Genomic DNA, 14,142 nt, shown 5'->3' on the forward strand with positions numbered 1-14,142 from the left:
TCTATTTCTTCTAAAGGATAACAGTTTAAAATGAAGAAAGGGATCACAAATGCTTTACTATATCCCAAGAGTAGCACCATGTGAGAAGGATAAAAGGGAATGAGCCAAGCCAATTTGCAACTACTGTTTTCTCTGCTGCATGTAATGACAAGTCACCTACAGTTCCAAAAGCAGAAAACCTGAAAGCACCCCATTTGCAAAAGCAAATTAAAAAAAAATCACCAAAAGGCATTGTGGATAACCAGGCATCCAGACACAATGAAAACCTGTCACTTGTGTGTTATGGACTCTTATGACTGAGTTAACCTTAGAAAGGGTAAGGGTATTGTGCCTTAGCTTCACACACACTTCAAGAAGAGGGAGATTAACATCAATATTAAAAAAAGTTGTTCCAGTGCTCCTTTGGCCATTTATTTTTCACATTGCACAGCTAGATCAGAAACTGAGGAAACAGGTTTTTTGTTTGCCTTAGTTGTTGTGTCCCAGCTGGGTTCTGCTTATGGCCACAATAACTCTTGTGCTGCTGCACGGGATCAGAGTAACCAGCTGGGATCAAGACCTCTGCCTTCAGTGACAGTGCCAGGTCACATCAGGGCAAAGTGACCCTGAAACCATGGCCTTCAAAGGTCTTGCCTGAGGACAAGTTCCTAACACAGAAATTGTCAGGAGCTCTTGCCACGAGCATAAATCTGAGCAGTGGAACAACATTCCACCAGCTGAGCACCCAGAAATGGGAGATGTGTACTGGGGGGCAGGACCAAGGCAGTTTGTAAGTGAGAGCATGTGGGGTGTCCTTCCTGCTGCAAAGCTGGAGTTTCACTCTCCAGGTATAGATTGTCACCATGTCCCCAGGGTCATGGGCACACATAAAATTATGTACCCCAAAGTCTAGATTTTACTGCCAAATATTTTCAAATGCATCTCTAATTGAGAAATCACAAAGGTTGTTGTTAACTAAAAGCCTGTCTCTTTATCATGCTTAAACAAAGACACCTTACTAAACAAGAAGAATGCATTGAGAAGTCACTTTAATACATGTTTATTGGTGTCCTGCACTTTCAGTGTAGGAGGTTGGAGATGTAATAAAAAAGTTTCAAAATTTATTGGTTCAATTTCATTTAAATCACTCTAAACAACCAGTGCTTTAGAGTTCAGAGAATTAACATTTACTGTCCGTTACAAGCAAAATTTTAATATTACTTTTTTCGAGTCCACTTAGAACTCTTCTTTTAAAATTCTTCAGATACATTCCTCATAGTAAACAATACATTTCAATCTGTGTCACAATCAACATTGATAAGGCCTTCTTAACCATTTTATACCACCTCCACTGTTACTTCATTGCAAAACACAATCTTATTTCATACTATAAATACCCATCCATGCACAAAACACAGGGGCCAGAAGTTACACATTAATATTTCATGTAGGCTTCCAAGTCTTCCTTTACCCTCTGCAGGTTTATGGTACACTTAAAAAGATATCTTTAGACTTGGTCTACTTGGTCTTAAAATACAAATATACAGTATCCATAAGCATAAAAAAGTAAAGCTAGATGGCCTTACCATTTGTTATGAACTGCTAAAATCTTATACATGTACAATATAGCATCATGCTGATTAATATACATATTAGTTAAATATATGAGCCAATAATGGGGATGTGGCCAAGCTTTATTGGTTTGTTTTCAAAAAGAAATTTTTCATATACAAGTAAAAAGATTTTTAATTTAAACTCATATGGACTACCTGAACCACACAGACATCTGTAAGCCCTGCTGAAAAATTCAGGTCAAACTGGGACAAAGCCTGCTGATTCATTGGGAAAGGAACACAACTCCTCATTGGTGACACCCACAGTGTGCTGTTACCAAGAGAATGCAAATTTACCAGCATTCACATTTTCAGGTCTAGAACACTAATTTTTGCATCTTAAATTGCAGTTTATACTTTATGTATCTATTCATCAGCCTCCAGCAGAAACAGTTCAGTACCTTGACATTGTCATAGATTTTTCTATATAAGTAGATATATAGTACAAAGTGTAGATAGTGAAACGAATAAGCACATATATACAGTCTTTGAAAGGCATTTTTGTGACCAGTTTAGCAGTGTTTATAGAAAACATTTAAGATAGTCACATTCTGCTGATACCACTGTATTGCAAACTGTCAAGCCACATTTCTTATATTAAACTTGTACTGCATTGTATATTGTACAACAGAGAACGATCAACCTTAAGGTGTGACACAATGAAAAAAAAATACTAGACTGAGTAAGGTAACCAGCACAGGGCTTAATTTTCCTGAGGTTTGTAAGAATTTTTTAAACAAAAATCACAGTGACCAGGCTAAACTGCAAACATACTGTTAAGTTTTAAATATACAGTTTATACATAAGTTCTGTGCATGGTCGACTCAACTGTGTATGTTCATGCTGCTGTTTCCTTTAAATGACTCGCCACTGCATAATACTTGTGTCCTTTCCTCCTGTGGAGATGAGGTGGGTGTCTTCACAGAGAAAATCTACATTAGTTACATGACTACTGTGTCCACCATACACATGGCTTGGAGCCTAGAAAACACCATATTAGTGAGAATAAAAGCATCTCATTAGAACATTCATGCAACAATCAAACCAAGGCATCACGTCATTCTCTTGAAGTATTTTAATATTAAATTAACTTTTAAATTTAATTGTTGTCTCAGTCAACTTTAAATAAATCCCTTAGATATATAAATACTCCCATTCTTCCTGTTCTAATGTGTTTTGGGGATGGTTTTTTTTGTTCAAAGGAAAACAACAATTAATGCATTTGTGCAAACTACAAGAGTAAATTTTTGGGAAATACCTTACCCTAAACTGTGAGCATGGATAGGAGAAGAGATGTACTTTGCCAAAGTCATCTCCTGTTGACAGCAGTTTTCTCCCGTGGGACCGACAGACAGCGTTGATATCTGTGCCATCTGAACCTTCAGGCCACACACCTGAAACACAGAGGGACTAATTAAAGGCTTCTATAGAGGAAATAGAAGTGACAGCCTAAGTTTCTGTTAAAATAGTAATAAAGGATTACTTGTTTAAGGAAAAGAAGAACATATAAAAATAACTGCATCTGAGTCAGAATGTGTACTTCCACACCACCTAAAGTCCAAATCCTAAGAGGTAACCAAACATATAAAAAACCACTTTATTCCCTCTAGTCAGCAAAGTGCTTTGTATTCTGAGAAGATGCATTGTACTGAATTACAGTCACGTGTCTGAGCCTGAAAGAATTTTCATATGGTTATGTGGAAAAGTAACAGTTACTGCTTTTATTTTCCCTTCTCCTTATGTATGAGTTAACACACTTTTTCATATTACATGGGAATGTTTTTTAGACTAGAATATGATCCAAAAGTAATCTCTTCATATTACTAAAGTCTAAAGTCTATGAAAAAAGACATTCCGTAGTTTAAATTATTATTTATTAATTAATAGATCTCTTGAAAAGGAACTGAACCTTCTATAAGGTTTTTGAATGCTTTTGTTCTACTGTAAGTGCTTCTCTTCCTTCCCCACAGACTGTACTCTTTGCTGTTCATGCATGAAGTAGTGTCCTAAAATCAAACTGTAAGGTCAACAGTGCAGAGACCAAATCTGTACCACATCTTCAAAGCCTTTGAATACTTGCCTGGAATAAATTGCAATTTTACTAAAATCCACCCAGTTATTGAAATTTCAGGATTTTGTATGCAGTACTGCAGGCTTTTTCTGGTTATGATTTTCTAATTTAGATTTTATCTAATCCCTACTCAACATAAAGGGCAGCAAGCTTTCAGAGACCACTGTCATCTTCAGTTATACAGCCTGTTCTGCCATCATGACTTGGCAAAACCCCTGCCCTGTCTTGGCTCTGTGACTTTCAGTGCCTGTCCCTGTGTCACCTGTCCCCTGCAATGTGTTCCCGTGTCACCTGCCCTCTGCAGTGTGCCCCTGTGTCACCTGTCCCCTGCAGTGTGCCCCTCTGTCACCTGTCCCCTGCAGTGTGTCCTGTGTCACCTGCCCTCTGCAGTGTCTCCCTGTGTCACCTGTCCCCTGCAGTGTGTCCCTTTGCCACCTGCCCTCCGCAGTGTGTCCCTGTGTCACCTGCCCCCTGCAGTGTGTCCTGTGTCACCTGTCTTGTGCAGTGTGTCCTCTGTCACCTGTCCCCTGCAGTGTGTCCCTGTGTCACCTGTCCCCTGCAGTGTGTCCTGTGTCACCTGCCTTCTGCAGTGTGTCCTGTGTCACCTGTCCCCTGCAGTGTGTCCCTGTGTCACCTGTCCCCTGCAGTGTGCCCCTGTGTCACCTGTACTCTGCAGTGTGTCCTGTGTCACCTGCCTTCTGCAGTGTGTCCTGTGTCACCTGTCCCCTGCAGTGTGTCCCTGCAGCCCTGCCCACTCAAGGGCACGCTCCTCCTCTGCTGCTGCAGCTCAGGGTGAGAGAGTTCCTGCTCCCCTAAGAACTCCCAAAGCACAGTCCAGTTCCTCCTTCTTTGGGACACTTCAAAACCCCACAGTGGGCACTTGCCATGCACTGTGGGAACAGCTATCCTTCAGTCACTGGGATTCCTCCCAAATACAGCCTTTGTATCACTGCACAGCACTTCACTACCAGGTCATTCCATGTCTTCATAAGGAATTACAAATTGCTGTAAATCAAATGCAAGGTCTGATTTGTAGACTGCTCTTAATTTCCCTGATATGTGTGGAAACACCACATTGCTAGATCAGGGATAGTAAAAGAGGCCCAAATAAATGGAAGCTGCAAAGAAAAATAATAATTGCTATTCCTGGAATTATGAATATGCAGAAAAAAGAGAAACAGAAAATTTTCCACTATCTGCTTTGACAAGAAGGAGGCTATATGAATATCAAATGCTAGCTGAAAAGAGGCAGGAGTCTTCCCAAGAGGTCACTATGACAAGCTGAATATATAACCCCTGAAGGATAAATAACCCCTGAAGGAAATGGTTAAAGAAACAAGACTGCAATTTTGAAATGGGGAAAGGATAAGAGCAGGATTTTTCTTTGAATCTCTTGGTTCTTTCAAAATTTACCCCAGTGCCTCATTCAGTTTTTATGAACATGCAAAGTGAATCCCTCTTGCTGAAAAAGTAGTCCTTATTTTTTCCCATCCTCTGCAGGCCTGTAAAAGAGACCATTTCATTTCTCTCATTTGAAGACTGATGCCATGCTATTTTTTCCTCCTCTTCTCTAAAATTCATTCATTACATCTCTTCTCCCAGAACAATATTTAGATGGATAATTAATTATTCTTGCTAGTCAGCACATTATCTGTTGGTCCAATGTGCAAAAACCAGAAGCAGCCATTCTATCTGTGCCTGAAGCCAATACTGATAAATGGATGGTTGCTTCACATTTTGCATGGCATCCTTTTCATTACACATCTCACTAATGTATCTGCCCTTCCTACAACAGCATAATGCTGTTGACTCATGTTCAGTTTGTATGCAAAAGTAATCTGATCTTTCTGTGCAGATCTTGTCTCAGCTGTTCTGCATTTGTACAACTGGGTTCTGCCATTCTAGTGGGGAGCCTCCTCTTTGAACTCTATTGAATTCCTTCCTTTTTTCATACCACTCCTCTGTTTCTCAAGATAACTTGCTAATCCTGCAGCTTTACACCACCTACAAACTTTACATGCTGATTTATGATGCATGCTATTAATGAAGATATTCAAACATAGTAATCCATTTCCAATGTTCTAGTCAGTTTTGAACCCAACCAGTCTGAGTTCTGCTTTGCTTGCAATGTTGTCAGGCTTTGTACAGTATCTTAGATTTCTTCTGTTTCTGTCCCTCACCTCAAATACAATTTTTTTCAAAACTTGGCACGTGCTATGAACTGATACCTTACTTGTGTATCCAGCAGCACACGGCTCTTGAAAGAGCTTCTAGATCAGTGTGTGTTTTAAAGTCTTTGCTCCTTCACATTTATGTGTTTGTATCACTAAAACATCCCCCCTCAAGCACACTTCTTTACATGCTATTGACTTTCAGTTAAATCATCTCTAAACACTAGCAGGCTGACTAATGTGTTCCCGTGCTCAAAGACAGGTGTTCAAGGGACCAGAGTTCTCTTTTCCCCCTGCATTGGTTATGCTGAGTGAGGGTGCTATGCATAGTTTGGGATTTTTATGTTCTACCAGAGAGAGAAAATATCCCTGCCTTCAGTCAGCTACAGCTACTGAAAAATTAATATACTAGAAGCCACACATCCTGGATGCTGTGATTGCTGCTTCTGTGTGCTGCTTCTGAGGCCATCCCAGCAAGCATGTGAAGACTGTTCAAACTGGCTGCTCTGAGGCCCTAAAGTACTGATTGACTTAGAATAAAAATGGACTGGTTTCCAGCTCATAATCTATGTGCTTCTTCAATTTGTTATTCTAGCCACTCACTTTGCACTTTAGCCTCTCCATATGGGCTCTGAAGGCATATATATGATTGTGCAGATATTGCTTTCATTCTCCAGTTGTTCAGTACTTTGCCTGTTCTCTGTGAGGTGTTGAAAATAAGTACTTATAGTCTCAAACTGACACTAACCAGTTGCTTTTACAGATAGAACAAGGCTCATCACACTCAAATACTTTGAAAATACCTGACTTATTTCAACTTTCCAAACTACTCCTTCCCTACTGAAAGCAGTAGGCACTAACTGGGTTTGTCATTAAACTGTAGTAAGTCTTTTATTAAAGAAATATTTTTTAAAGCATTGGGCTTTGTAACACTCCAGCTTTAGCAGTGTCATGTCTCCTCCCCCCTCAGCAGATTATTTTGTCCCATGCTCTGGCTCAAGAAGCTGATCTGCTGCAAGAGGGAGATTCCCTCTCAAGTGTGACATGCATCTCTCCTCTTTCAATACATCAAAAGCAGCCCCAGACTCTAATAGGACTGTATTTTGCAGGAATCTGAACTAAAAAGTAAGGAACCCTCACAAAAAATATTTAGTATCTCAGAGTATCTGAACCTGTGATGCTAAATGCAAGCACTTTGTAGCTTTGTAACTATGTGTGGGGTGTACCACATAGTTACCCCAGAAATATTTTAATAGTTCCATAAGAGCCTCTATCCCTTAAATGAAACATACATCATGTCAATATGCAGCCAATCTTGCAGGATTTCCTGCTTTTACAAAATCTGTGTGCTGTGATATCCAAGTGCTATCCAAGCACTGCTTGTCAGCTAAATGACAGAAAACTTGAAGGTGTTTTCCCAGCATACTGCTACTGCCACAGCATCTTCAGGCCCTTGAAAATTGAAACCATGCCCTTTCTGTCTGCCTTCAAACACATCACTGCAATCTATTCTACTTGAAACATGGGTGCAAATATTCCTTGTTTACCACTTATACCAAACCAGACTCTGAACTTCTACCACGGCTTCCTATTTCCTCTTGAGGACTCAAGAATTTGAAGCTTCTTGTACTCATTTTTTGTAACCATCTGTCCAGTCCTGCACATATTGTAGAATGAGTACAAAGCTTCAGACTACATTGGGGAAAGTGGATTATTCAAAATTAGCAAAAGAGAAGTCCCATGGAAACAAACCACTGGATTTTGTTATGTTTTTCTTTTTGAATTTCTTTCACTCAATTTAATTGCTACAGACTCTATCACAACACATGATAAGTTCTTAATAAAGGAGACTATCATTCATTTTGTGCTTGCACAATAAGCAGAGCAAATGAAACCAGTTTTGGTAAGGGGAATCAACCCAGTAACTGCCTAAATACATGACAATTTCACAGAACTGGTACTTTAAATTAAACATTATGAGAAGCTGCACCACTGTGACAGAAAGAGCAGTATGTGATTTTTTCCTTATCTCCCACTTATGTTGTAATATGATATTTGTACTTGAAGCTAGCAAGAATATTAAATCAGAGTCTTTCTGGATTGAAATAAGGAGACAGATTGTAATAAAAATGGCATAACAGAAGTTCTGTATTTTTCCCTGAATTATGAATAGTCATGTTTCATAAGCAAAAGTTGGCATTGCAAGTGTTTGTTAATAAGAAGAATGGTAAGAACTTATAAGAGGAAATATACTTACCAAAAACATGGAATCCTAAAGTACAGGTGTAAGTGGCCCATTCTATATCCCTAGTTGTTTCAACACTCACAACTTGTTTACAAGCAGAGGGGATCCCTAGAAAAGAAAAAAAAACCCACATAACAACATATTTAATTCTCAACTTGTATAGATTTCTGATTACACCAGATGAATTAAAACATATGGTTGATCTTGGCAGTTATATGGTCTCATTTAAATTTTTAATCTGTGTCAGACTGCATGAACTTTGCACAAAAGGACTAAATCTAATTCTTACTCACAGTATAAGATTTCATAGTCTCCTGAATTAGACACGAGATATTGTGAATTAACAGACCAATCCAGATGAGTAATGAAGCTGGAATGACCCTACAAAGAGAAAATGCATTGTATCAACTGCACAAACAGTGTGCCACAATTTGACAGTATTAATACAGTGCTACAAAATACACTTTGGGTGTTGATACTGAACCAGCAAAAAAAAGGTTACTTACTGAACATTTGCCAATTCTAGTGTACTTTCTTCCATTTTCACTTACACCATATATATAAATACAGTTGTCATGGGAACCTATTGCCAAGAAGTTTCCATCTATAAACAGAAAAGTGAAAATGCAATTATTCTGTAAGAAAGAACTTAGGCTAATTTTGAAAAGTTTGTTTGAAAAGTCACAGACAAGAGGAACTGTTCTTAAAGGCCTTGATACTGAAAAATGAATAAATGAAATTTTATTTTTAATTTTCCAGTTGCATGTTAATGTATTTATCAAGACTAAAAACCAGCAATTTAATACTAACAAATATTACTGTTAAAAACACATGACAATTTTGGTAGCAGCTACAGTTAATTTAGGGCTAACCTGATTGCAATAACCAGCAGAGTTAAGTCTTTTTTTTTCCCCTTCTTCCCAGTGAAACCATATTGAACATGTTGGGGAGGGAGGGAAAACAAAACCAGAGCTTCAGATACCACCCATAAAGTTCTGCCAATGTTTCATGGCACAGTTATTTTCAACTTCAGTGTGGCAAGAAGGGACTTATTATAAAACAAGCCAATCCCTAATTTAATAAAAAATTCAATGCCTTTTTTTCCCAGTAAATAAATGCTCTCAAACCTGGTGAGTAACGCATTACAGACAGCTGTTCGTTTCCATCTGTGTGTACAGTGACCAAGTCTTTTGTTTCTGTGTCAAACACAAACCACCTGTTGTAAACACAGAAATAGGCCAATAAATCATTCCAAAAGGAATTTAAATCTACTGTAATCTTGACCAACTTTTCTTCTGTCAAAATAGCGTAAGTTTTATACCAAGAAGAGAAAAACAGCAAATGCTACTCAGTTTGGTCTATTTTTACTTTAACAAAAGGATAACTTCTTTCACATCTTTTTTATCTGTAAAAATGCATGGGCATGGACCCCAATATTAGCCTTCAGATTTCAGTGTGTTTTAGTATGTCATGCATAAGAATAAAATAAGCATTGCTTGTGATATCTCCTCCTTTAAAGACCTTCCTCTATGCTATACTGATGTTTAAATTGATGGCTGCATTAAATCCTAGAGCAAGGGAAAACACAAACAGGCATCAGGACCATTCTCTTCTGATAAAAGAAAGAGATTAATTAATTTATTTTAAAGTGAATTAATTCATTATTTTTTCAGTAGTTTAGTTTAATTGATTAATTTTAATGAGCCAAAAATTAGTTTGTGAAAACATGTAGAAAGGACAAAGATAAAATTTGCATTTCAATACTTGCATCAGATTACTAAAGATAAAGAGAATATTCCTCTCAAAGTTTCTCCTTCTGTTTTACTTTATTTAGTACATTCAGTAACAAAAGTAAGTCCTTTATTTAGGGTTGATATAAAATCTGAAATAAGCTTGCCTCATAACCTACAAGCTTCCTGTATGTTCTCAGTGAACTGGAACTGTTTTCAGTACTAACAGCCAAGCCTGCCCTCAAGTGACACTAAAGGAGAGGGAGAAGTTAGGCAAAGGCAGTCCCTCCTGTGAGAGACAACCACAGATAAACCCAGCAGCTGCCACTGATGTCACCAAGGGCTCAACCTGCTGCCTAAAATACTCTCCTGCACCTCAGTTTCCTCTGCCTTGTTTATCCCTCACACTCTGCAAACAGAACAAGTCTCTTAATGTGCATTTTTACACTATGTCTAGCACAGTGGAACATTTGGCAATTTTTTTAAAACCTCTCTGGTTGTCACTGCATTAGGGATCATGAACCACTCACTGCATTTTCCAAAACACAGAATTTTTCTATGGGATTTCCTCCATGCAGCCCTAAAGGCCTTGGAGGAAATCTCCCTCCACTACATCAAACTCCCCCTTTAGCCTCTCCTTTTTCCCAGTGGACACAAAGATTCAACATTTAGGTCACTGGTATGGTGAAAGTACTTCCCATGCCAGGTCTCACAGCTCATCTAGATTTTCTGCCCTCTCTAAATGTCTCCTCCCACTGATCTACACTGTCTCTCTCCCAGGGCAGAAACCATCTCTTTGCTCCTGCAACACTCAGCAAACACAGGGTGCTGGCCCAAGCCTAGGGCTTCTAGGCACTAAGGCAATACAAATAAATTTCACAGTGGAATTCAATAGAAATCGATAGTGAATGAAGACGTGTGATTGTATACATCTACATGAGCTTGGATGTGAGCTGGAAAAATCAGATTTTTTTGGTGCCCAAGGTGTAGCTCTGCACCTCTTACCTTCCAGTTAGTGTCCCTACTGCAACTACAGATGCTGAAGGATGAAAACCTGAAGACTGTGCTGGATCCTGAAATGTTTCAGAAAGAAGCATGATTTTTTACCAGTCCATGCTATCAAGTTATAACAAAAATACAATTCAATTATTTGCCTCTGGAACACAGTAAAGCTATCTTGTTGATTTTTAGGGGTCATATTTTCTCTTTCAAAATAAACTTGAGACGTAAAAAAGCATTTTTAACTAATTGAGATATTATCTAATTAACTTATCTTCCCTCTATACAAGGCCACTCTTTTCTTTTCCTTACTCTCTAAAAATAATTTGGCAAGTGATTTCATGACAAGAACATTGGCAATGGCAGCTTCTCAACAAATCCCAAAGAAATAAGAGATAAAAATAACTTCTTAAACTAGAGCTGACCTTAGAATTAAGCCTCAAAGCTGCAGTTTACCTGCAGTGTGAAGGACAAGCAAGTCCCTTACTCAACAAAGGTATGTGCACTTTGCAGGAGGGGTAAAGCCTAACTCCTACACACCAACACCTTTTTTCTAGCACCTCCTAAGCTGCAGCTCAGTGGGAGATTAAGGGCATAAACTGGGTTTCTTATTTGGATGTGCAATTTTAAAACATTTTACCTTGTAAAACTCTAGTGTTTTTCTTGCAATTTAAACATATGCCTAAAAAAAGGTAAGCATTTTCTTTATAATACCTGTCCAGTTACAAAGAATGAGATCCAGAACTTTTCAGGTTATAGCAGAAAATACCAATATAGCTTTTTTTTTCCTTATACCATTAAAACATAATTTTAAAATGCAAGCAAAAAACCCAGCCCGGTGATCCATCTCATGGAAATGCTTGTGTCCTTAATTTTCTGTATTTTAAAACAGTATCACATTGTAGCTCTTTCAGTAAAGCTGCTGACATTTTTAGTAATTGGTCATTACTAGCCCTAGAGGCTAGGTGGAAAGAATATTCTCATTAATTATAAGCAAGTGACAAATTGAAAAGAATTACTAACTCTAAAGAAAATTTCAGAGAATTGTTGAGATCCAGGATTTCTATGCACAGTTTCTAAAACACTACAGCATTACAGAAAGGAAAATTTGCTAATGTTTTCAAAGTATAATTTCATAGCAAATGCAAAGATATTTTATTGAATAAGCCAGAGGTTCAAACAGTGGATTTAATCTAACTTGTACTCAGAAGAGCTGCATTAAAAAGCTTTTACATTGATTTCTATGACAAAAATAGGTTAACATGAAATGATTTTTTTCTCACAAGTTAATATTTTAAGGTAATTTTAAACAATAATCTTAAGAAAAAAAGAAATAACTAGAGAATTTCTGTAACAGGAGAGCTGTATTTAATAAATGCATACCTCTATAATCTTGTTCCAGATAGGATGGTGAGTGGTTGCATCCCAGAGTGTAATGTGTTTGTCATGTCCACATGTGAAGAACTGAGGCTTAGAGGAATGGACTGCAAGTCCCCAAAGCTCATCAGTGTGGCCCTATGCAAGCAGAGATGCTTTTAGACAAGAAGGTCAGGCCATGAAAACTAAACATGTTTAAACAGTATTAAAATGACCAAAATATATATTAAAACATTCCAAAAATATGTTAGCTCTACATAGATACATATTTATAATTATTCTTACTGCTGAAAATACTGTAATAATAAATCAGAAGCATATTTATGAAAATTAACTTTAAACAGGATATTTATTGCTCTTACACACTTAGAAGTGTTCCTGTAAGGAAACCCAGCTTACCTGGGTAATAGGGAAAAAGTCTCCTGACAGGGTGCCCTGTAGGACAAAGTTTCTGGTGGTTCCTATTAATACAACGTCCCCTTTTCCCTCTGCTACTGTTCTTATTGGACCAAACTGCTCTGGAATCTGTGGTCAGAACAGACAAAAGGACAGGAAAGTCAGACAATTTGTTAGGTATTGCCATTTTTAAAGTGGTAAATGTGTTTTAATAAATATTGCACAGCAAAGTAATGAAACAAATTAATACACATGCCTGTCTTGCAAAATTTTATAACAACTTGCAGCTCAGTAACTTCTATAACACTGCAAGACAAGACATTCTTATCTACAGAATACTCAGCTAAATCAAGTATTTCAAGAAACACAAAAGGCTCCTTCATGCTGTGTTAATTCAATAGTATTTAATTGCAGCTGTGATATCAGAATAAGCATTTCTACTCTGAACATTTTCTGGCAATGAATGTTTCTTTAATTGCAGCCTAGGTTCTGAAAGAGCCAGTGCAAATCTCTAAAATAAAGTTCAAGGGAAGATGTAAAATAACAAAGAATACCAGAATATGAACAAATAAGAGAAAAAAGAAGGACACCACAGTTAGAAACAGCACAACAAGCATGTCCCTTGTACTGTGTTAAAAACTGAATTACAAAAAGAGACATATCAATTGTATATATATTTGCAACATTAAATATTATTAATATTAAAAAGTTAATTATATAGTATTATTATTTCATTATTATTTAATATTATATAGTAGAGTTGAAGCCCTTCCTCAGACTTTTCTGCTGATTCTTCTCTTACATACAGTATGTAAACAAAGTAGCTCTGTCCAAACAAATTCTGCTTTAGTATTTTAAGTTCCTACATAGCAGCTGGAGTAGTTTTCAAATTTTGTTTAAATTACATTTTAAAAACAAAAACATCAACCAAGAAATAAATGAAATACTTTAAGTATTAAAACCCTAAAAAGATCCTGACATCATTCTGGGAAAGAGGAATGTATAAAACCACTTCAATACTGTAATATTCTGAAGTTAAACATTACCTCACATTATTAAATGCAAAGAAAGGAAGAAATGATATGGAAAGATACACAAGATTTGTTTTCCAACTACCACAGACCTTAGAAAGGAAATATTATGTTAATGAATAGGCAGTCACAGGAATGACCTGAGGACTGAAAACTTGAGGTGTCCTGTGCAGGGCCAGGAGTTGGACTCCATGATCCTGATGGGTCCCTTCCAACTCAGCATATGAAAATACTGTATTTTACCACTGATTTGCTCTCCCATAGAACACAGATCCATAAGAAAAAAAAAATTAAAAATATGCTCAGAGGACAATAGACTTTTAAGTAGCAGAGTAATTTCAAGATAGGCAATATCACCTCAGTTTTGTGAATTTTTTGGTAGTTTCCATTCCAAGATATCAGCTTTCGGTCCTTTCCTCCCCCTGATACCAAAGTGCCATCTCGCAGCATACACAGGGCAAAGATTCCACCCTCGTGTGCTCCTTGAACTGCATGGCTTATTCTGTTGGTACCTGAATAGAAGGGAAAAA

General features: G+C 37.5%; 1 protein-coding gene across 7 annotated transcripts in view; it reads right to left on the minus strand.

Annotated features, from left to right (window-relative positions):
• Nucleotides 1-1,011: 1,011 nt before the first annotated feature.
• EML1 (EMAP like 1) overlaps nt 1,012-14,142 on the minus strand; it is a 121,648-nt gene continuing 108,517 nt past the window's right edge. For all 7 annotated transcript variants that reach the window (XM_071426490.1, XM_071426489.1, XM_071426488.1 and 4 more), the window contains 10 exons: nt 13,970-14,124; nt 12,585-12,710; nt 12,192-12,323; nt 10,815-10,882; nt 9,207-9,295; nt 8,586-8,683; nt 8,373-8,460; nt 8,092-8,187; nt 2,856-2,986; nt 1,012-2,573 (listed from right to left, as the gene is read on the minus strand). In XM_071426490.1, coding sequence (XP_071282591.1) covers nt 2,448-2,573; nt 2,856-2,986; nt 8,092-8,187; nt 8,373-8,460; nt 8,586-8,683; nt 9,207-9,295; nt 10,815-10,882; nt 12,192-12,323; nt 12,585-12,710; nt 13,970-14,124 — 1,109 coding nt within the window. In that variant the 3' untranslated portion in view covers nt 1,012-2,447. The remainder of the gene's footprint in view (nt 2,574-2,855; nt 2,987-8,091; nt 8,188-8,372; nt 8,461-8,585; nt 8,684-9,206; nt 9,296-10,814; nt 10,883-12,191; nt 12,324-12,584; nt 12,711-13,969; nt 14,125-14,142) is intronic.

The sequence above is a fragment of the Agelaius tricolor genome, unplaced genomic scaffold (genome assembly GCF_023055355.1).
Source record: "Agelaius tricolor isolate 1412-34295 unplaced genomic scaffold, bAgeTri1.0.p SCAF_5, whole genome shotgun sequence".
Taxonomy (NCBI): Eukaryota; Metazoa; Chordata; class Aves; order Passeriformes; family Icteridae; genus Agelaius; species Agelaius tricolor.